The sequence below is a fragment of the Magnolia sinica genome, chromosome 14, assembly GCF_029962835.1.
Source record: "Magnolia sinica isolate HGM2019 chromosome 14, MsV1, whole genome shotgun sequence".
Taxonomy (NCBI): Eukaryota; Viridiplantae; Streptophyta; class Magnoliopsida; order Magnoliales; family Magnoliaceae; genus Magnolia; species Magnolia sinica.
In genome coordinates, this window is record NC_080586.1 from 68,556,654 (window position 1) to 68,581,827 (window position 25,174).

At 40.5% G+C, this 25,174-nt stretch overlaps 1 protein-coding gene across 1 annotated transcript; it reads left to right on the forward strand.

Moving 5' to 3' along the window:
• Window positions 1-1,514: 1,514 nt before the first annotated feature.
• LOC131226074 (peroxiredoxin-2F, mitochondrial) lies at window positions 1,515-24,807 on the forward strand. The gene is made up of 5 exons (XM_058221748.1): window positions 1,515-1,776; window positions 3,059-3,088; window positions 3,443-3,601; window positions 11,584-11,678; window positions 24,121-24,807. The coding sequence occupies exons 1-5, from the start codon at window positions 1,582-1,584 to the stop codon at window positions 24,224-24,226; spliced, it is 585 nt and encodes a 194-aa protein (XP_058077731.1). The 5' UTR covers window positions 1,515-1,581; the 3' UTR covers window positions 24,227-24,807.
• Window positions 24,808-25,174: the final 367 nt, after the last annotated feature.

Below are 25,174 nucleotides of genomic sequence, written 5' to 3' on the forward strand. Positions count from 1 at the left end.
CATGTGCCGACTCAGTATTTCAGATGGAAGTTGTTTCCTCTACAAAGAATGAGGTTTGCCCATGAATTTTGGGCTAAGGCATCTACATGATGGTCCCACTTGAAGATGGTTCTGGATCCCAAGGGTTGCTTGAAATGCATGGCAATCTGTTATATATCCCATTTGGCATCCAAAATCATTTGCACTTGATGCATGGTCCATCATCCCACCCGCATATTTAGGTATTATGGTTAGCAAACCGGGGAGCAGGGGCTGTAACTAACATGAGCCTGTTTGGGAGTCTAGATTTGGAACCCTTGGATTTTGGAATGATTTGGAATTGCCCGTGTTTGAAACCACCTAGATTTGAAATCCTTTATGTTGTGTTTGGCACCCTAGACTAGATTCAAAATTCCTATAATCCAAAAGTAGCTATGCATAATATATTTATAAGAGTTTGAATTTAATTACTAAATCAACTTCAATATCTTTAAGCAGTGTACATGTGTAATGTTTGACACAATGGTTGCGATAAGCCCGTTGAAATATATACTTTGCTTGAAAATGATGAAATTGTCGGTCTGAATGAGCCATAAGCAAAAGATCATATCCAAGTGACCAATTGATGATTTTTAACCATTGATTTTACATGAACAATGTTTAGACAGCACAAATCATCATATTTGAAAAATTATAGTGATGTGATTGATAACTAATTGTTTTAAGATGTCATCATAGGGTTATGTGCCTAATAGATTAATACTCTAATTCTAAATTTCAGATGTAATCCAAGCTCTCATCCTAGATTTCAAACCCCCTCTTTTAGGAGTTGAAATCCCTAATTACTTTATGGTGCCAAATATTCTATGGGGTTTGAAATCCCCTCAATCTCCTCTAGATCCATGGTGCCTAATGGCCGCTCAAAAACTTTTCGTAGTGGTGGATTATTCATAGCTGGTACTTTAGAGCATGTTCAAGCTCTTACTGATACGAAAAAAGAAAAAGAAAAAAGAAAATATAATAAAATAAAATAAAATAAATAAATGAAGATTTGATTAATCCCATACATACCGCATCGTGGACATTATATTTTTCCATGTTATATAAACTCATGGAATGTAAGTATTAAATTGTCCAAAAAATAATGGGCCTCAACTTAGAAGTATCAAGAATGGAAAAAAATAAAATGCATACTTGACAATCAACTAAATGGTATATTATCTGGTGATTAAATTAAAGCATTCAATGCTACTATCTAGGCAAACAAGTGTCCATGAATTCAAAGATTGGGATCATTTAGATAATCTGATTTTGAGCTTGTGATTGAGACAGTAAGTGATTGGAAATGCTCTAAAGTGGATGTAAGGTAAAGAATACAGTGGGCCTGGGGTTAGCTTGGCCCGGATTTTGAACTATTTTGGGCTGGGTCCTGTGGGCCGGGCCTAGTAAAAAATGATTTTTACAGGCCAAGCCCGGCCCATAGATAGCCCTTCCGTGGGCCTCACAGTGGTATATGAAGTTTCACTAGCGGCCGGAGCGTCATATAGAAAAAGAAGAAAAACCATCGTGCCTTTCCACTCAGTCACGGTTCCTCGTCTAAAAATGGCGATGTTTGCAGCGGTGAAGCGTTCTGCAGTAGCAAAAGGTGTAGGAGGATGGAGGAGGGCGTTCGCGTCCCTGGCTGTTGGGAGCGATATCGTCTCGGCAGCTCCAGGCGTTTCTCTCCAGAAGGCTCGTACCTGGGACGAGGGCGTCTCTTCCAAATTTTCCACAACTCCCCTCTCTCATATCTTCCATGTACTCTCTCTCTCTCTCTCTCTCTCTCTCTCTCTCTCTCTCTCTCTCTCTATCTATTTATCCATCTATACTGTTACACTCCTATCTGTTTGATTTGGGGAGAGCCTCTTTTCCATTTCTTTGGAATTGAACTAGTACCACCTTTTCCATCCTCTAAAATGGAAAATGGGTGTGTGCAAAATCAGTCAATCTCTCTCTCTCTCTCTCTCTCTCTCTCTCTCTCTCTCTCTCTCTCTCTCTCTCTCTCTACATTCACATATTTGTTTCCTTTCTTATGCATGCACACATTGGCCATTTTTGGAATTGAACTAGTACACTTATGTACTACTCTAATTCCCAAAGTAGGAAAAGGGTGTATGTGTGATAGTCTGTCTCTCTCTCTCTCTCTCTCTCTCTCTCTCTCTCTCTCTCTCTCTCTCTCTCTCTCTCTCTCTCTCTACATTCTACATTTTCTCTCTGATTGATTTGCATGCACACATTGGCCATTTTTGGAATTGAACTAGTACACTTATGTACTACTCTAATTCCCAAAGTAGGAAATGGGTGTCTCTCTCTCTCTCTCTCTCTCTCGCTCGCTCTTTGTATGTATGTATTTATGTGTACATGAGCTGGGTAATCCCTCATGGTGGCGTGATCACATTGCGATCACATTGGACAGGCTGGATGTGGGTCACATACGGATCAGGATCCTCCGCAACACTTGTTGCAGGGAGTGCCTTGCAACAAAAAGCTATGAGGGCCCACTCTGATGTGGGTGTAACATCCGCTCTGTCATTCATTTGTGCCAGCTCATGTTAGGACATGGCCCCAAAAATTGGGCCAATCCAAAGTCGGCTGCAGTATAGGGAACGGTGGGGATGGGGATGGCTGCCAATGGGACTTTCCTGGGCCCACTGAAATTTTGGATCAGGTTGATATTTGGGTTTTCCCTTCATCCTGGTGGGATTCACCTTATGAATGGGTTGGATGGTATATAAACATCACATTGGGCCCCAGGTAGATTTCGATGGTGGCGTCCCCATCTCCGCTGTTCGCTGTGGTGTGGCCCACATGAGTTTTGGATCAACCTGACATTTAGGTTCACATCCTCACATAAGCTGGCGCAACAGATGGACGGAGTGGATGTCACACACACTACTGTGAGGAATCCGGTTCATCACTTACCATTTGGGCTCCACAACAGCTTGAGACAACCACTAACACCATGTGCGCATTGTCATTTGTGTGTTTATGTATGATTTCCCTCTAACTGACCGTAATTTGTTGTTGTTCGGGTTTTCAGGAGAAGAAAGTGGTCATCTTTGGCCTCCCTGTAAGCTGCCTTCTTCCCTTCCAGTCTTGTATTTGGGATGATTTACTTTTCTATTCCTTTTTCTTTTTTCGCCCCCTTTTGCTGGATATTTAAAAATCTGATTTTAGGAAATTAGATTGGTTCAAGAAATTCAGATGGGTTTTCTGTGTTTAGTGTAATATGCCAAGAGGTTTGCTAGGTAGGCTAGCTTATGCCCGTCATCTCCACTGTATACAGTTGTAGGTCTAGCTAATGATTGTCAGGGAAGTTTGGTGGGAATTTAAATGTGTGATTTTAAGGTTTTGTTTTCTCTATCGAGTAGGATGTTTCAATTTTAGATGGGTGAAAGAGAGATCCTTTTCCATTTTTTCACAGGGTGCATATACGGGTGTTTGTTCAGCTCAGCATGTTCCCAGCTATAAGAATAACATTGATAAGTTCAAAGCGAAAGGGATTGATTCTGTAATTTGTGTGGCTGTTAATGATCCGTATGTTATGAACGGGTGGGCCGAGAAGCTCCAAGCAAACGAGGCTGTAAGTGTTTTCCTCATACGTTGATTTTATTGCATCAAGCATTTGAATGCTAGTTCATGGTTGAAATTCTTGTGGTGATTTTGGTTTGAGGCACTAGTGAAGTTCCAACATGCTTAATCTCTTGTTGGCACAGTGCCTAACTGCTTGGGATTTATTTCAAGGTTTAGAAACTTTGTTATGACTCCATAACAGCTGACTGGTGTCACCTTTATGTAATTGCAGCGTCTATTATGAAACTGAAAAATGGGAAAAACACGTGACCCATGGGAAATAATCAATTAAGGGTGAGCTTTTTCACCGGAAAATATTGTTATAATCTATAAAACCAACAATGTTAAAGAACTGCTTTCCTATACAACAGCCACTATTTAAACAGATGGGTGTTATGACATTTTTAACACCTTGGTATGCTTTCATCGAATGTTTGCCTCTATGGTTTCAATTTCATCCTAGATTATTTCTCTTGTTACTAATATAAAAATGTTGACCGGATAGAGATCAGTTTTAACATCTTGCCATGCATCAGTTCAATGCTTCACCAAAAAAAAAGAAAAAAGAAAAGAAAAACAGAGAGAGAGAGAGAGAGAGAGAGAGAGAGAGAGAGAGAGAGAGAGAGAGAGAGAGAGAAGCATTGTCTGGTTTTTTTTTTTTTTTTACTTTGAGGATTCAACATGGATGTGGATGATTGATCAAGAAAGGAAAAAAAAGTGATGCAATATTGATGTGTATGTATTTGACACTCAGTCAAGGAAAGTTTATGACATCATGACAATATATATAATATTTATATGCATGTGTGTGTGTGTGTGTGTATATGTATGTGCGTGCGTGCGTGTGAACTGGTTAATGCCAGCACATAATGTTTCAACTTTCATGACATGTTTCACTACATACTCCAGTATCAAGATTTTAACTCATGATTAGATTTCTAGGATGGAAATAGCCTTTATTACTCAGTACTTGATAAAGTGCAATATCCGTTTTTGGAAAAGTGGCAAGGTGCAATATCTAATACCAAAGTAATTAAACATAGTAGTTTAAGCTTACACTTGACCCAAGGCTTACATAAAGAGAATCCTTTTCAATAATCCATCAATGATCATCTTTCCATGAAAGAAAAATTAAAGGTATCAAATACTGTGTATCAATCCTTCCACCTATAGGCAAATTGGTTTGTAATAAGAAGACCTACAAAAATGAGTTAACCTCCTCCAAGATCTTTTTATTTATTTTTATTTATTTTTTTAAGATGTTGCAATTTTATTGAGGCTGTAGGCTGAAAGAAAAGGACAGGAAAAGGGAAAAAAACCAAATAGGCCTAGCACAACACCCAACAGGCCCAACACAAGAAACCCTTAGGGAGCACACTCATACAAAATAGAAAGCAGCCAACTATACACTCTATCTGCACGGCTACATTGATTACAAAAAAAACACGATGATTCCTGTCCATCCGCAATGACCAAAGCATGACTAACATGGTGAGCCTCCATCTTTGATGACCAAAGCTTCCTCTTGGATCACAATGCCAAGCTTGGAACATCACAACGATTGAGATTGGCATCACTCAAAGAACGTTCAAAGATCGGAATATGCTTGACCACACCACCCGAGAGAAAGAACAGTGGATGAAGAGATGGTCCACGGACTCAGCTTCTAAACACAACAAACATGCATTAGGGAGCACCGTAGATCTTTTTCGAAGATTTTCTATCGTTAAGATCCTATTCCTCTCAGTGAGCCAAGCAAAAGTAGCAACTTTAGGCAGGGCACCATAGAATCAGACCTCCGTTGTATGATGATGCTCGGCACCCCTCTTAGCCCAAGATAATCTCAAGTACCGAACGAGAACTTGTCGGACTCACGAAAATGCCATAGAAGAGAGTCCTCAATTTCTATCAGAATCAACACATCCTGTAAACAAGATAGAAGACAGAGCAAGTTATCTAGTTCAGAGTCTAGCAAATCCCTATGACAAGGGGGGATCCAAACACCCTTGCTATCAGAGGAGGAAAAACAATTTACCACAAAAATATTGGCCTTAGGGCAAAGTTTAGCCAAATCCAAAAAGGAATGATGGAGCAACATCCTCACACCATAAATCCTCCTTGGAACTAACTCTGGAGCCATCCCCCACAACGAAACTAAACCTATCCCTTTCCTTAGGAGCCAAGTGGGCAATCACTTTCCAAATAAATGAGGCACGAGAAATAGAAGAATCTTTAATCCACCTTCTGAAAGGGGAAGACCCTTATTTGGCAGTGATAATTTTCCTCCATGAACTAGATTCTTCAACTTGAAATCTCCAAACCCATTCACCCAACCTCTTTCCAACTCAAGAGGTGAAATTTTCCATTAGGAGCATCTCCTTGCCACAAGAAATCCCTTCTTAGGTTGTCGATACGCTCAAGCACGGCCTTAGAACATTGAAAACAAAACAAATGATAGAGAGGCATATTAGATAGAGAAGATTTGATTAGGGTGAGCCTACCCCCCAAGCAGAGCAATTTGCTCTTCCAAAGGCTAAGCTTCCGCTTGATCCTCTCCACCACTTTGTCCCAGAGATGACAAGTAGGCTTCCCTAAGCATAGAGGCTAGCCAAGATAGGAAGAAGGGAAAGAACCCACCCTACAACGAAAAATTTCAGAAAAATTGGAAACCTACTCTTGAGATAAATGGATCCCAAGAATTTCAGACTTGGATAGGCTGATTTTAAGCCCGGAAACAATGTCAAACCAGAGAATAGCAATCCAAAGATTAGCAACCTTAGACTCCTCAGCTTCACAGAATAGAATAGTATTGTTCTCAAATTCCAGATGATTGATCGGCCGCGGGAAATTAGCCACAAAGAAACCATTGAACAGCCCAGCCATTTGCCCTTTGAAAAGCAACCAGCTAAGGGCTTCTGAAATGACCACTAATAGGTAAGGGGATAAAGGGTTCCCCTGCTAAAGGCCCTGGGGTAATTTAAAGAATCCAAATGGAGAAACATTAATGAGAATGGAGAAAGAAACCGAGGAGATGCAACCTTGAACCCACCTTCTCCATTTAATACCAAAACCCATTCTCTTTTTGAAAGGCAAGATAATGGGTTTTGGTATTAATTTAAAAAAGACCGGTCCACGCAATTTTAAGCCCATTCTAAATCCAATTTACAAACTACACATTTGACTTTTGATTTATAACAAGAGTCTACACATTCACACGGTATAAGCACACTATCTAGGATCTGCGTCCTGGAAATAAAAGCACTTTGCAAAGGGGAGATTTCCTTAGGCAAAACCATCCGATGTTTCTGACTCAAAACCTTAGAAATAATTTTATATTGACCACCTGGCAAACTGATGGGTGGTCGATATAATAGTAGTAATAAAATTTATGTTTTACAATTACATATAATAATAATAATTATAATAATAATACTATTAAAATTTATGTTTTACAATTTCATATAATAATAATAATAATAATAATAATAATTATTATTATTATTATTGCTACACCCCAAAATCCAGGTACAGAGTGTGCACCCTTAGACCCGAGTTTCGATTTGTAACTCATACACAAAATATACCAACTTCATCCATTGATCAGTTTAATCAGAGGTGAGAATTGCGTTCATTCTAAGTTCCGCCCAAGTTCATCGAATTCCAATGATGCATACATAACACTTAGTACCAATCAACCAGGCATATATAAATTTTCACGACCATTCAAATAACATAAATCTCAAACATTATTCATTTGTTATAACATCTTACTATAAATATATTTATTCCAAACTCACAATGTCTCAATCAAATAAATCTAAACAATTGCTTAAAATCCTATAATCAAATATGTACTGTACATCAAACTATCCTAGCAAATAAATTAAATATTTAGAAATGGCCTAATGCCACCAATTCATCTTCAGAAAAGTATGACCACGTATCATGTGGGTCTTGTTCAGGTTCAGTGACCCATTCCGGTTCCTACGCCACATTCTCTGCTAACTGCTCATCTGTATGGTTTTTCCATCTATAAAAAGGTAAGCTGGCTAGGCTTAGTAAAATAACCCAGCATGGTTCATAAACTTAACAATTAAAGTAGTACGAAACACTGAATGGAAAATGTATGCACACGATGTATGAATGCACCAGGTGGGGTGATTGTCCACCTGCTTAGGTTGGAGATTGTCAGCCCGCATCCACCTGTTGGGTAGGCTTCTACATTTTGGTAGGCATGGGCATGGCCCGTATCTGGTAACTCTTTACCAAGATCGACATTTCTTCCGAGGGCCCTCAGGATTGACATTGCAAAGTGCGTATGCGATGGATGATGTATGATTTCATCATTTCGTAACTATTCATAAATCCTTATCTTATTAGGAATATACGTATGTGATTCCATTGTGTTTCCAGTAATCAAATGTGAGATCATAGATTAGTATGTGTCATAATTTCATGTATTAGTATATTACCATCAGTTAAATCAACAAAATAATACATCAATAAACACAACACATCAATCAATCAACCACACGATCAATTCTATTTTAATTTCCATGAACATGAGACATATTGGGATTATTCACCTATGTCTAGTAGTGAAAAATTCACAAGATGATCAGATTGATTTGAATTCAGAAATCCTAACAATTATATACACCACATTATTGTTTGATCCAGTTTCATCATAGTGGGGCCCTTTTTGATTAATCACCGTAGGTGGCTAACCACTATTCAATAAACCCTAAGCAATTTATACATTTTTAATAAGTTTTTTATTGAAGATTAATTTAATATTGTGAAAGTTTTTCCTTTATTCTTAGATTAATGGGTTACTTGTGTCTTTGAGTTAGATCCAAACCGTCCATTAGCTTCCACTTGATCGATTTAAGGAAAAACCAATGAATTATCCAGATCTAGACTATTTAGGATCCAAATTTCCCATAAGACCATGTTAATAATAACCCTTCTTACGATCATTGTGGCCCACCAGACGATCATATCCATCCACAGTTCTAGATTTCATGATAGATTTGTCCCAAAGTATATATGAATGGTAGGGATCAGATCTGATACGTCCAATCACCCATCTTAGAATCAAACATAAAAATTAATGTCTATAATTAGATCTAACTTGTGTGGCCCATCTGATGGTCAAATCGATTTGGAAGTTAGGACCCTCGTATATTTTGGCCTTAGGGAACTTATGATTCATTCAGATCTAACTGGACACATACAAAAGGCCTCGCACCAATCTCTATAACCAAGAGGTTTTCGTATGAAATCCAAGTCTTTTAATCAAATTAGCCCATGGATCAATGTGATGATCGAGCAGCCGATCCGCCCCGATCATTGCATAGATTCGACAAAAATAAGCTAAATACACAAAAAATAATGAAAGAACAACAAACTTACTGGATTTGAGTTCTCCAAAGTCCTCCCTCTTTTTCTCAATAGTACGCAGGGCGTCTTTTGGTTAATATTTGAGTTGGAGTAGATCTCCTTTTACCTTTCTTAAAAGAAAAGGCTTGTTGGGAGGTTGAGAGATACGGGGAGAGAGTTATGGAGATAAAAATGATAGAGACAAGATAAGAGATTAGGGATTATGTTTGGATGAGAGAGAGAGAGAGAGAGAGAGAGAGAGAGAGAGAGGAGATACGAAATCTCTCTCAAATTAAAAAAAAAAAAAAAAAAAAAAAAAATGTAACGCCCGTGAAATTTATTATTATTATTATTTATTTGAGAGAGATTTTGTATCTCATCTCTATCTCTTATCCAAACTTAATCCTTAATCTCTTATCTAATCTCCTATCTTATCTCTATCTCTTTTCTCTCTGACTCTCTGCCTATATCTCTTAACCTCCCAACGAGCCTTTCCTTTTAAGGAATGTGTTGTAAGAGGAGTTCTATTCCAACTCAAATATTAACCAAAAGACATCATTCGAGCAATTGAGAGAGAGAGAGAGGACATTGGAGAACTCAGATCTGGTAAGTCTGTTGTTCTTCTTTCATTAATTTTTGTGCATTTAACTTATATTTGTTGGATCTATGCAATGATCGGGGCGGATCGGTCGCTCGATCATCCCATTGATTTATGGGCTGATTCGATGAAAAGACTTGGATTTCATATGAAAACACCTTGGTTATAGAGATTGGTGTGGGGTCATCTGTATGCGTCAGGTTGAATATATCATAAGATCCCTAAGGCCAAAATATACAAGGGTCCTAACTTCCAAATCGATCTGACCAGCAAACGGGCTACACTAGTCAGATTTAATTGTAAACATTAATTTGTATATTTGATTCTAGGATGGGTGATCGGTCGTATCGTATCTCATTCATATACATTTTGGGACAAATCTATCATAAGATTTAGAACTGTAGATGGATCAGATTGTTTGGTAGGCCACATTGATCGTAAGAAGGGTTATTATTAACATGGTCTTAGGGGGATTGTTGATCCTAAATGGTCTAGATCTTGATAATTCATCGGCTTTTCCTTAAATCGATTCTGCCAATGGACGGTTTGAATATGATCCAAAGACATAAGTAACCCCTTAACCTAAGAATAAAAAACTTTCACAATATTAAATTAATCTTTAATCAATAATTTATTAAGAATGTATAAATTGTTTAGGGTTTGTTGAATAGTGGTTAGCCACCTAAGGTTATTAATCAAAGGTGGACCTCACTATGTGATGAAATTAGATCAAACAATAATGTGATGTATATGATCGTTAGGATTTCTGAATTCAAATCAATCTAATCATCTTGTGAATTTTTCACTGTAAGACCCGACGAGTAATCCTAACATGTGTCATGTTCAAGGAAATTAAAATAGAATTGATTGTGTGGTTGATTGACATTGTTTTGTTGATTTAACTAGTGGTAATATATGAAATTGTGTCACATGCTAACCTATGATCCCACATTTGATTATTGGAATCACATACGCATAAGCACTTTACATTGTCGATCTTGAGGGACCTCCCTGGAAGAATATCAATCCTGGTAGAATCGTTATTAGATGTGGGCCATGCCTATGCCTACTGAAAATTGGAATCTTATCCAACGGGTGGATGCGGGTTGATGATTATCCAATCGAAACAGATGGACGATCACCCCATCTGATTCATTCATACATCATGTGCATTCATGCAATTTTGCATTCTATATCTTATACTATTTTAATTGATATGTACATGAACCATATTGGGTTATTTCACCAAGCCTGGCCAACCTACCTTTTTATTGATTGAAAAATGTACAGATGGAGAAACGGTTGATGAAGTTGCTCAGGAACCAGAGCATGCAGTGGAACCTGAACATGACCCATAGGAAACGTGGCCGTATTTGTCCGAAGATGAATTGGCAGCGTTATAACATTTTTTTATTCATGATAGTTGATTTTAGCATCTAGCATAGTAGTAATAATTATGGAAATTTGAGAATTTGAGTTGGTTTCATTTGATTTAGACATTTTAAGACCGGATTGAGCATATTTTTGGTTGGTTGCTAAAAGCAATGAATAATGTTTATAATTGAGGTTATGTGAGTAAGTGTGGAGATCTATGTGTGCATGGTTGAATATTACTAAGAGTTATGTATGTGTGAATGAAAATTGATGGACTTGGGTAGAACTGAGAATGCACGTAATTCCCACCTTTGATTAAACCGATCAATATATGTAATTAGTACACTTTGTGTACAGGTTACGAACCAAAACTTAGGGATGATGGTGCACACTCGGTATCCGAATTTTGGGGTGTGACAGATAGGTCTAAAATTGGACAGATTATCAGCTCCAAAGATCTTTGGGACGAGGGCAAAAAGGTGCACACACTACACTTCCATTTTTGTGTGTATGATTTGCTTGCAATTTTGCACATAGGCATAATTTGGACTTATTGTATGGTTCTCTCTTATGAAAGCAAACATAAATTCCAATGATTCAGCTGAAGGTGTGATTTCTGTTTGTTTGTCCACTTATAGATTGAATTTTATGGAGATTTTGATGGGAGCTTCCACAAGAGCTTGGATTTAGGCATAGATCTCTCTGCTGCTCTACTTGGGCATCGTTCTCAAAGGTGTGTATTTATTTTTCTAACGCATTCCATTCTCCGGGTTTCATTTTGTTATTACTTTTGTCAAGGTACTTGGATGCAGATATGAGCGTTTTGATTTGAAATGTTGGTGTTCAGCATGTGGGGTCTTCAAAAACTAAATTCCATGGCTTCATTTGTTTGCATATAGGTCTGTGCTCATGTTTATATGCTGTGTGCGCATTTTTGCACATGCAGATATGATATTTAACTATTTTCTAATGCGCATGTAAAATATATATTATATTCTGGTTCTCATTCTTTACTATGATGCTGAAGGCCAGAATATTGTTCTTGGTGTGGTCTTAATACTCCAGGAATTCATGGAGTTTGCTCTAGTAGATGTGTAAATTTTAGTAAGAAAAGAATGAGATAAATATGTGAGAGTGCTCATTGACACTTTCCTTAATTTGTTTGTTTTGCTAATTGACAACAACTCTATCTGAAAAATTAGATTCCAGATTCTTTGTTTGCAATAAAATAATGGGCAGGCCTATCTATTTGAAAACAAATTGCAGATTGTAGGAACCTTATGGCACTCGAAAATCTTCAGAAACATCAGACACAGGACACATAGCTGGAATAGGAAAGAAAGAGGAGATTACCATATGGAGTTGCACCACACAAAGAGGAGTCTCACTTCAAGAATCAAGAAGAGTCTCACTTCTAGGTCCCTTTCCAGTCATAGGAAAAAGGAAATTTTGAGTTGAATCAATCAAATGAAGGTGTTCTTTATTTATTGCTTATATATATATATATATATGCAAGACATGTTATAGTCTTTGACAAGAAAGAGAACTTCAATTCCAACAGGGACTGTAGACTGTTGACACTTGACGGATGAGGAAAGCTTTTCTGGAAAAATAAGACAATTAATCTAAATCAATAAAGGAAGTGATTCTAAAAAGCATGGAAACCAATCCAACTATGTGGCTTGCTTTCCAAGATGGATTAGAGCTCTCAACCATCAACCTTATGCTCTAAAAGCCTGTAGTTTGTATATTCTTTGTTGCCACATGCATGGTACCGCATGTGGGGCCCACAGAACAATCTCCACTCCATTTGTGGACGATCCAATCATTACTATGATGTCCAAGATTCATACTGATTAAGGATCAAACCTTAGTTTGGATGGCCAGGTCTTCCAACTGTGTTAATGCCGGGTCCACTCTGGCCCTGCCATTCTTTCATTCCTTTGGTGGTTTGGGTAAGAGGTGATGATGAACACTCCAACTTGTGAATCAGAGTCATCCTCCCAAAGCAGTTCCTGTCCATTCAGGGAAGCTATATCTTCTACTCGCTTTTTAATTGCCCTCCACACTTCACTTTCTTCCTCTCCCGCCATCTTATTATCTTCTCAAATCTTCTTTGATTCCCCAGGTGACTTTGACTATGAATCGTCATCGTTGAATAACCTACGTTTTGGGGTGAATGTTGTAGTAAGGAGTGGAATATGGTTATGGACCGGTGTGATAAGTGTTGGAACATGGATAAGGATTCTCTTGGCAAGAATGGGTATATGGAGAGGAACTGCCATGAGAAGTTTAGGAATGACCTCTTCTAGTTGACATCTCACATTAAGCAACATGTTCGATGGTGATGGATTATAAGCTGTTTAGGTGTGTGATATGAGCTGAGAATTTGGGACTGATCTCGAGGGATTTCATCATTGGATCTTCTTGAAAAATGGTTTGTTGTTGCTGGTAGTGAGGCTTCTAACTTCTCTGTCGTCCTGCTCTGGATTTTGCACACTGGAGGGCTGTTGAAGCTAAACTTTGATGGCTCCTCTCAGGGCATTACAGCCCTCTGCTGTGTGCAAGGTGTCGTCTAGGATGACTAGTGCTTAACTCCCCATGCTTTCACCCAAGTTGGTTTTGGGGTTGCAAACTGATGCAAAGCCTTTAGGAAATTCTTAGATAAGGGGGAAAAAAAAACACTGCTCATGGAGCCCACAAATGCATATCCTCCTCAAAGGGATAAAGGGTGTTGCTATTTAAGATATCAAGAAACTCAACCAACACAGCATCTGATAATCCCGGAGGCCAAAATGGAATTGCAAAGACACTAATTTCTTCAACAAGCTCATAAGACTCCTTGAGTAGAGTGTTTCGCCTAGCAATATGGAGAAAAGTCTGGGAAATCTAGATGCTAGGCTATATCCCTGATCCAAAGGATTTCCCAAAAATGAACCCTCTCACCATGGCCCACGTTAAGGGGCCCTTTGGTTATTGAAAAAGTTTAAATTGGGCAACCAATTCCTTTCGTTAATGCTAATAACATCGAGACCACCTTTTTTTTGCTTTTGGACTTCTCAACCAAAAAGTACATTGTATCCTTCCTTTAAAAAACCAAAAAGGACATCGTATCAATCAAATATTATTGACTATGTTGTTAAAAGATGTGGTTCCATGCACGTGGAGAGAGGTGGTTTGCATGAAATGGGAGAAAGGGGTGGAGAAGCAATTGAATAGGAGTTAATATGCTGCCAAAGTGTGATTGTTAGTATTCATGCACTTTGAAATTGCACATGCGGACGTGTTTGCAGGACGGTTGGGTAGTGATTGACCCTAGGGTAGTTTTCCTCCCAAATCCTTCTCAACCAAAAAGGACATCATATCCTTCCTTAAAAAAAACCAAAAAGGGCATCGTATCATCAAATAATTTTTTACTATATTGTTAAAAAATGCGGTTCCACGCGTGGAGAGAGGTGGTTTGCAAGATATGGGAGAAAGGGGTGGAGAAGCAGTTTAAAATGAGTTAATATGCTGCCAAAGTGTGATTGTTAGTACTCATGCACTTTGAAATTGCACATGTGGACGTGTGTTTGCAGGACGGTTGGGTAGTGATTGACCTCAGGGTAGTTTTCCTTGCCCCCCATCCCCCCCCACCCCCCAACAAAAAAAAAAAAAAAAAAAAAAACACAACAACAATGTCAGTTGTTCCTGATTATTTGACCAAGCAGTAACCCCCTGACGACAAATCAATTAGCTTGTGATTGCCCATCAAAGCTAAAAGGTCTTGCTTACCCGCGTTTATCCTGCACCGTCCTCTTCTTTTATGCAGAAACCTGAATAACATTAAAAACCCTCACACAAGCAGCATGGCCTGATCTATTTGGATCTGTCTCTGTTTAGATCCTCCCAAAATCAACTCCCAAGCTTTGAGTACCAGATCAAAAATGTTGTCAGAACCCAAGAAAAGTTCCCCACAACTTTAAATAAATTGGAGATGGAATATGTGCTGTTGAACATATCAATTTTGTTCAGAGAAGATCTTTTCAAACCTACTGCTATACGACCTGAGACTCCATTGGAATTTAGAACCCGACTCAGACCTGTGATGTCCCCACACAAATTGGAGCAATGGCACTTTTGTTGTTTGAATCCTTGTTTCTTGAAGAGGCACATTACGAACCTTATTTACCAGGCATATTTCCTTTATAAGTGCCCTCGTAATCGGGCATACCAGCTCCCTGACATTCCAAGAAATTATGCTAATTGGTCACCTCCTGCTATATCTCGTCCTCAACTTAGCACCATATGCACCTCGCTATCCAACACCACGTACCTAATTGCTATCTCATTGCTTCGCTTATCGCAGTTAATCAATGATTTGAGATTTTTAAGCTCCCGCTTGCCTTTAAATTTCCTTATGTACACTTCTTATTTTGCTTTCATTTGTTTTTCATTCTTCGTTTCATCCACAAATCGCATAATGGCGTAGTATTCCTCCACATAGTTCCCAAACCATACACTAGTATATCTGCTTACTTTCTCAAGAGGTTGAAAGGTCTGTCTGTCCTCCTGTAATTGTTCCTTCGATCGGTTCTGCAGTACCCCTTATACCTGTTCTGTTGCTATCACATGATTATGCTGCTCCTACTGAATTGACGCTTCCGTCACCATCACCCGAGAACACGAGTTCAACTCTGGGTTGACTTGTGTGGACCTTCAGCTGAGACTGACTCAGCCACCTGTACCCTGGGGCTAACTCTACTTTGGGCTTGCGACGAAGGCGACATCCAGGAAGAGGCTAAAGATAGGTGACTATCTGAGGAGTTCATAGAGTCGTATCAGACGAGGTAATTACACCTTCAATTGATTGGACCACCTTGTGCCTCACTGCAACAGATGGTTCAGATCTTAGAGTCATCTTGGCCCACTGGATTTATCTATATGTGCATGGTTTCTTGAATGCGCACCCAATATTACATTTTTGTCATCCACATGTGCAACCTCAGTATCTTGGATACAAGTGTCATTTTTTGAATTTGAAAATGAGTTAAGAGGGGTCCATGAATGTGCTTCTCCTGTATCGAGGGTTGATGCAATAGCTATTGTTCTCTCTGGAGAACATTTGTGCCACCTTTTGCTAGACTTGTGATAACTCTTATAGCTGACTGGCTCACTGACATCTCAAGCCTTCCTCCAGCTCCTTTAACACCTTGTCTCCATTACTGGCTTTCTGGAAACACCTTATTGGAAAGACTAGCTCAGCCATCTGTAATTCCGCCGTGTCTAGCATCGGAACCATACTTCTTTTGCTGATTTTCAGTCTAGTACACAACACAATCTCCCTTAGAAGTGATCTAAAATTGATTCCTGTGATGGTTCTCAAGCACGACCTATCTCCCTTGACGCCTTTTCTGTCTACATGTCCACTGGGATTCCAAACATTCGAGCCTGCATGTACTCAAATCCAAGTGCTGACCATTTCGACCACCTCTGGATCAAGCATATTGGACCCACTGGGATGAAGGATCTTCCTTCCAGCAGGCTTTTTGTCAGAATACTGGGCTTTAACATAAACCATCTCTACCATCTGTTAAAGGACATGAACAAGGACTCCTCCATGTTTAATCCCCATTTGAGATTAACCCACTCTACAATCTCTTCATTGGAGCAGTGCTTCGACCTCACCAATAGGACAAATTTGGTCAAGACATCTTAGGATTTTTTTTCGCTACCGACAGTTCTACAGTGACTACTTCCCTCCCATCAGCTCCATTTTCACTGTAGGACCCTCACCTCCCTGATCTGGGAAAACTGTATTGTCCCACCCATCTTTTCATTCTTTTTGGAGCCCGCTGCGACATCTCTATAAGATCGACTTCCCTTAACAGAGACCTCCAATCTCCTCCTCACAGTTTTAGATCCCTCAGGAGAGCTGGTTTTCTTCCTTTTTTCTTGTTTTCTCATGCGGAATCATTGGTATCCTACCATGTTTCCTAGGCCTGAGAAACTGTCCCATGTTTAGCAATTTTCACTTTGATCTTTCTCACCTGCACAAATTGCCCAACTAATCCTTGATTGCATCATCTGCCTCTTCCTTGCTAGCAATTTTGATGAAGGCGAAGCCCGTAAGACCTCCCGACTTGCGATCAGTTGCCATGACAACACCAATCACCTCCCCAACTTTACGAGGTGATATCACAGCCCTGCAAAACCCCGATTTATATAGCATTCCATAAACAACTTCACTTCACCTTCTTCCGGGCTTTATCATGATGCTTGGCCTTCTTACGGACCTCCTTCCAACCTTCTTTGCTCATATCTCATGCAAGAGGTGTGTTTGTCTCAGTTGAAATGGCAATCAAACTGCATGATTTCACTTGTCGATGCCCAATATTTATCTCAAATGAAATTGAAATCAACTTCAACACGCTTTTCGCATTCATGGAAAGAATCGAAGCAATACACAGTCTACTCATGTTGTCGCCATAGAGTGTAGGTGTTCGAAGATGGATATTTAAGTCACAATATGAGTTAGCCACCACAACCAGTATAGCCCAAGTTACTTCGAAGACAGGAGCATGCATGGAGAATGGAAGTGAATAACGCTACTTGAGCACTACAAAGCTTACAACTTTTTGACATTTCGGAGGTTGGCTAGAAATGAGGACCCCTCATATAAGGCTGAACCTTCTAGCAACTTTACATGAATGCCGGGATAGTGCCATGTGGCAATGATCCAATGGCTAGGAATACTCTAGAAACCTACTAGATACTTCTACAATCCTCTCTACAAAACCCACTAGAAACTCTAGAATATTCCAAAGATTTCTACGCTATTTATTATTATTATTATTATTATTTTGAGAGGAAACAACATTTATTGGAAAGCCCACACAAAGCGAGAAAAGAATACAAAAAACATTACAGGCCAAAGAAACCAGAAAAATTAGAAGCTAAAATCTGCATTTACAGATTCGGCCCAACCCGTGGCAAGAAACTTGATGTTGCTAATTGCAGCTTCTACACTGATATTCTCATTACTGAAACACCACCCATTCTGGGTTCCCCAAATTACCCAAAACATGGCCATGAGAATCATCCTCCACTTGGCCTTTTCTGCTTTACCCACTCCCCCATGCCAAGCCCGAAGGAAAATTTCCACCAATTCCGGCATAACCCATTCAGTCTTGAGCAAACCAAGAAAATGCTCCCATAGACTCTGCACAAAAGAACAATGAATGAAGAAATGATATATCGATTCAGTGTTGTCCATACACACGATACATATATTAGGGAGAATTAATGCTTCTACATTACTCATTCTTTAGAATTTCTATAATTCCCTATATACTTCTTGCCTACTTTAGAAGCCTCCACTACTTTACATGCTTCTAACATTCTCTAGAATTCTCTACATGCTTTTTGCCTACTTTAGCAGCCTCCACACCATGAACACATCCTCTGTTGTACAAGAAGTGCCAAAAATTGGCTGTCCCTGACTTAACCTCCTGCAAATGTTTGGTTTGTGACAATTTGCTCACAGGTAGAGAGAAGAACTAGAAATAAGGATTTCTCTATGAGTCGGCTGTACCCTAAAGGTAACAAATGATATGATAGATAACACTAAGATGGATATGGCAAGGGTCCACAACAAACCAGCCCACAACTTGAACACCACAGTAGACATAAGGGCAAGTCATCATAAGATAGATAAGATTCCCAACAAGCTGTCCATGATGAGTTGGATCTGATAGCTTTGCCCATCTATCTTGTATTTAGCATTCACTTCTATGGGGTATCTACGTTCTTGTTATCAAACAAATTGTCGAGTTTGGTTAGGTCAGTGGTAATACTTTCATTGGTGATCATATTCATCTACAGAACAAGGGACCTCTAACCAAGGAAGTAGGTAACAGATCCCAAATCCTTCATCTTGAAAGAATTATCAAGAAGCTTTTTCGGGCACTGGATATCAGCAGTGTCATCCCACTAATGAGGATATCATATATATACAATAGCAGGTAATGCGAGTAGTTCTAGAGGGGGTAGTGGTACACAAGTAGGGGTGGCAATGGGCTGGGCTGGAACGGGGCTTGCGCCTCTAAACTTTCAGGTTGGGCTGGGCCTGGACTAATGATAAATAGTCCAGCCCCTAGGCCCTAGTGTATAATAGTATGTAGCGTATAAATTGGTATTGATACTTTGGCAGCGTTGTGGCTAATACATGGGCACTTACAAATTACCTAGAAATAATATACTTTGCATACAAATAATTCAAGTTAGACTCTCCAAATTACGGACTCCAATATAGATATGTCATGAAAAAATTACACTTGATTAGCTAACTATATGATTGATGGACATTTATTGGACCATTAAAAATGAAAAGATCTAACTTTCCTATTTCAACAAACAAGTGTCTCCAAATTAGTGGTTAGAATTGGTCAACCAAATTGATTTTTGGAATGTGACATATATTGGTCTTCTAGATGCTCCCTTTGTCTCGATGTCTACACTAGAGTTATGTCTAGAGCCTCGTTTAGATCCTCGCCATTGCTGACCGTTTCTTATGCAGCAATGTCTCCTATCCTCACCGACCTCCACTTCTAGGTTAGCCACAGACATCGTACGTTCAGCCACTTCGGCCCCAGCCCTCTTCTCATGAGTCTTTGCTTTGTTCCGCAATGAACTACCTTCGACATCAGCTAACAACCTAAACTCGTTACCTCGGGCAATTGTTGGAGAGGGGTATCTGACTAGTAACATGATGAGATTCTCACCAGCATTCACACGTGTCTGGATAGGCAATAGTGCCCCTATCCCATGCGGCAACATACTGGTCCACTTGTCTTTCTACAGGCATCACTACTAGCAATCCTTGCCATTTTTGTTTTGTTGCTGCTATCCTGAGTCCTGACCCTGTGCCTACCATTTCCATTGCTATTTGTCATCCAAACCTCCCCAAGTCTGCCATCTATTTCCCTGGGCATATTCTCCTTGAGACAATCATCTTGATCCTCCTGCAACCCTTTCCCGAGCCTACTGACACCCAATACATCTGATTGCTTCTCCATCGTTTGGAAGTCATCTCTGCCTAGCTCCTGCTGCCTCATGCTGTCTGACCTACCTCCTCATAAAGTCTCCTACCAGTTACCCTTATATGTGTCACCCCCAGCAAGGACACATCTCCCCCATGTCCCCTACACGTTTTGTTTCTAGCTCCCTTCCCTTTGTTGAGGCTCCTGCCACCTTTGCCACGTGGCTCCCCAACCTCATCCTCATCTTGAAAAAAAATCCTGAACCTCACGCACCTCTTTGTTGTAACTGTTGACATTCTCGCCATGCGTCTCACATGTGGATAGTTGAAAATTGCTCTCGCCTAACTCCTGTTGTCCTTCAGAGCCCCCTTCAACTGCCATTAATGCCTCTACCAACTCCCGCATGTGTTGCATCTAGAGAGGGCATGTGGCAACCCATCCCCAACCCTTCTCCCATATTCGTCCGCGTGGGCACTGCTAGATCCAGTGGTTCGCCAGAGTACCCAACCAGTTCTCCACCCCCTTTGCCCCTTGTTCTCCACTTGCAATCCCCCAACTTGTAATATTTCCTTACCCACAACCACTATGATGGATTTTGGATATGCCAAGGCGTTTTTTATTCCTGATGCATAACCTAATAGCATTGACCTCCATTCTGGTTTCTGTAGTCGGATCAATGGCTACCACCTCTCCCAACCCGATACATTGGCGACGAAGACATCCATTACCCACAGCTCTTCCACCAAATTAGATACGAGACCTCCACCTTTTCGAAGAATGATTTCTCCTCCTATCTCCAAATATACTTTACTGGCCTGTCGTCAAAGATAAGAGTCCATGACGAGAATCTAGTCAAAATTTGCATCCGGCCTTACTGAGATCCACACCTCTGTCCCTCCCAATGGCTTGATAATGGAGTCCTCTCTTAGCCCACATCACGCTTTTTGCCATTCAGCGTTGTGCCTAACCTTGTATAAATGGCAAGAGACCGTTGAAGAGCTGGTCAGGACTTCTCCACTAATCTGGGGTCAACCCATACCACCACGTTCTCTTTCTCCTCCTCCCTCCAAGTCCACCTCTCTCTCACCCTCTTTGCAAATAGATTGGCCTCTGTAATTCCCTATCCTCATCCCAAATGACTTCTTTGTATGACCTCGCCCTCACCCCTCCCGGCTCTGTCATCCTCCCTCCACTCGCCCCTCCTTGCTCCCCTTCCTTCCCTTCTTCACCCAACTCCTGCGACTGTCTTGCTTCCCGTCTGTCCTCCCAGCATTGCATCTTGAGATTCCTATTCAAACATCCTTAATGCAGGGGCATTTTCACACTGGGCTTGAGTTGGGTCACCTGTTGGATGCAGGGGCACACTCGGGGTGGGTGACCCATGCGATTTGGGGTCCACGGGGGAGGTCTCGTGTTCGAGACTCCTTACCAAGGGTGATTAATGCGCATTTCACACTGGGCTTGAGTGGGGTAGCCCGTGGGATGCAGGGACACACTCAGGGTGGGCGGCCCATGTGATTTGGGGCCCACGAAGGGGGTTTGGCCGAGGTCCTAACCCATGATATATGGGGCCTGGGCTATGAGATAAAGGGATTAATTCGCCATACTCTAACAGTTCGAGCTTTTAGTGCAAGTGGTTAATTGTCCTGCATCAGTCCTACTTCTCAATTGGCCATAGGATTCACCTTTGTTCTCCATGGACAAAGGCATTCTGATTGTCAAGTAACCATTTTTGGATAGCATGATTGAAAGTTTGTCCGTTGCATGCTTAGTAGGTTGGGCTTGGGCTTTAGGTGGAGAAGATGGATAAGTAATGTGTCTTTGGTTTGTTTCTTGGTTCTTGGGAACAGTTCCCCCAATGGCATTTTCAAAAGTTCCCCCAACAAGGGGATCCTTCATCTCCCTTCATTGTCGTTCAGGCCTTGAGTTAATTGCTAGATTGAGCAAGAGAGCAGTCTTTCGAACGGCTACTGGGCTGACCTCTTATTTTTCAGGTCATGCATCTTTAGTTCACCGATGATATGCCTCTATGCCTTGAGGTGGATTGGACACAAGTGGACAATCTTCAAAATGTCATTCAGTGTTTTGAAGTGGTGTCAGGGGAAAAAATCAACGTTCAAAGCAAGCTATTGGGGGCAAAAATCGACGTTCTGCCCATCACCTGACCATCTGCCTTTGACCTATATCGACCAGCTTCTTTGTACCAACTACGAACAAGCCAGCTAAGCATCTTTGAGATCTGGTCGTTGGCAGAATGGAGCAGAAGTTGTCTGGGTGGAAAAGTCGATATTTATCCTTTGGGAGCCATATAACCTTGATCGTGTCTGCCCTTACTAGTATGTCTCTAACTTTCTGTACTTCTTGTCGCTCTTTTATCCAGCTAATGAAATTAACAGGTTTGAAATGATTCCGAGGGATTTCCTTCAGCAAGAGTAGGAGAACAAAAATAAGTTCCATTTGGTTAGCTGGAATGGAGTCTGTAAGCCAAATGTGTACAGAGGACAAGTATTAGAAATCTCAAGCTTATGAACTTGGTTAAATGGTTATGGAGATTTAGGGAGAAGCAAGTCAATTTGTGAAAAGGTGTCATCGTTTCTAATTATGGGGTGGGAATATGGGGCTGGTTCTCTCTACAGGCCTCTCTGTATGGTTGGGGCTCTGGTCTTTCAAAAGCAGTGCTCGGGGTGGGTTCTTTCTTCAGAAGGCAGATCCATCCCTGGTGATGGCTCTAGGGTCAGGCGCTAGTTGCATATGTGGTGTTGGGAATGGCTGCTACCTGTGCATTCCCATCCAGCTGTCCCTACTCAGATATCCAAATCAAGTCGCATGAACATGGAGGCACCAACCCGAGTCACCCGAGCACCCAAACAGACCCCACAAAAACACCAAAACTGGCTACACTAGCAGTAAATCAACAGAAAACAGGCCATGATGTTCTAAGCCAAGTTACACTGATGGTCGAAATCCTTCATATGCAATGATCTACAAAAATTAGGCACACCACCCTAAAAACCTAGCCAGACAAAAGCAAGATTTTAAATATATATATATATATATATATATATATACACACACACACTCTCACCCCTCCCCCACACACTCACACTCCCACATGCACACCCACCCCACACTCTCGGGCACTCGCACCACAAGGAGTGCTCGAACCCGTGACCTCGCATTGAAACTCCAGAGAGTACCACTGAGGCACGGCAATAGGTGTGAACCGACAGAAGCAAGATAATGCCACAATTCCCAAGCAAAATTCAGATCATGGTTTAAGATTATTTTAAAAAAAAAAAAAAGAGGAGGGACAAAAGTCGATCAGTCTTCTTGATTTTTATTCTATCCTTGTAATTTATTATATTTGTAAAATTACAAAAACTACCATTACACTAATTCTTGAGATAAGTGCAACAGTAATAGTAAGATTAACTGGGTCCATTCAAGGAGTGGGACCCACACGCACTCGCACATGCGATGTGGTTTTACTTGAAAAACAAAATCCTCATATTGTTTGCTAAAGACAAGCAGTTCACCGAGACAACTGTTGGAAGATGAAAAACATGAATTTCTTATGGTTGCATTTTTCTTGATCATCCCCACATCATTTTCATTCTTTTCATGATTATTTGGCTTTAAATTAGCTTCTATGATACCCAGACATGGCATGTTACTTGGAATCATTGACCTGATACAGATATTCATGGTATCCTCAGGCATTCAGTTTATAGAAATGGGCCCACAACAACACAGATGTTCATCTCATGGGTCCCAATTTAAATGGGCCATGTCCCAGAATTCGTGCAGATGGGAAGATCCTAGCCACCCAATCTTTGGCATTTTCTCGGTTTAAATGGGGACTGTTGCCATATTTCTTTTCATAGCTGCCTCTTTGCAGGCCAGCAATCAAAGAGCTTTGGATCCCCCATCAAAGTTTCATGGGGAAAGGTCTATACAGGGTGGGTCCATTAAATGAATGATCTTGATCACCCAAACATCTGGCCTGCTTGTACAAAATGACCCATGCATATTATGCAAATTGGATGTTCACACTGCCAAGTGGTTTTCTTCTGGTTACTCTAATAATGGAGTTGTTGGGGTGTACAAAAAGTTTCAAAGGATAACAACTAAGTTCACAAATTGCTTGTTTTACAGGTGGTCAGCTTACGTTGTAGATGGGAAGGTTAAGGTTCTTAATGTTGAGAAAGTCCCTTCCGAATTCAAGGTTTCTGGTGGAGAGGTAATCTTGGGTCAGATTTAACTTGTTTGAATTGCTACCTCTTCTAAATGAGATATATTCTTCCAGTTTAGCGAAATAGAGGTGGTATGAGTTCTGCCCTTTTAACAATAACATCGTTTTATGTATTCCATTTGATCCACATTCTACTTGACACACAATACTTTTATCTTCCATGTTGGGAAATAAATTCTGGTATATTACAGTTTTCTCTTCGTATTCCATTCCCATGTTGCCAACTTGCATTTTCTTTGCCTTCAGGACCTGTTTGGACACAACTTCAAAAAAGCATTTTTCCTGCAAAATCGACTCCGAAAACCAATTGGCTTTTTAGTGCCTTTTTCATTGGGTGATTTTGAAACTGGCGGTTTGGCATGGGTTTCCAAACGGGCCACAAAACAGGGTGATGTCTACAAACAGCTGTTTGGACGCACGTAGTCCAAACAGCTGTTTGGACGCACGATAGTCTCATTAGTTTCCGTTACTCTCTGCAGTTGAAGACCCAAAAGCTTTTACTCTCTGCAGTTGAAGACCCAAAAGTTTTTATCGCTGAAGTGCATGTGAGGTCCATAACTTAAACATGGTGCAGTGTTCGGTAATCTTTACCGTTTGTGTTGTGTGATTTGTGATTGCAATTGATGGTCGAAGCAACATGAGCAGTTGAACTGAGTCCATTGAGTTGGCTACTGACTCGGAACGGTTTAGTCACATCAGCTCCCTCTTGCAGTTCCATCTCCGTCTGTTAAAGCAACTAGAATGTAAAAGCAAGAGCACCAAACAGAATCCAGTAGGCTCAACCATACCCAGGGGTCATCCTTTTATCACATCCAACCTGTCCATGAGGTTTGGCTCCACCATGAGGATCATACACAAAAATCTGACCAAAATCTGGTGGTTGCTCGTAATCCTCATGGTGGTTCCCACATTTTGGACGGGCTGGATGTTTGTACAACCTCAACATGCTGCCTAGGA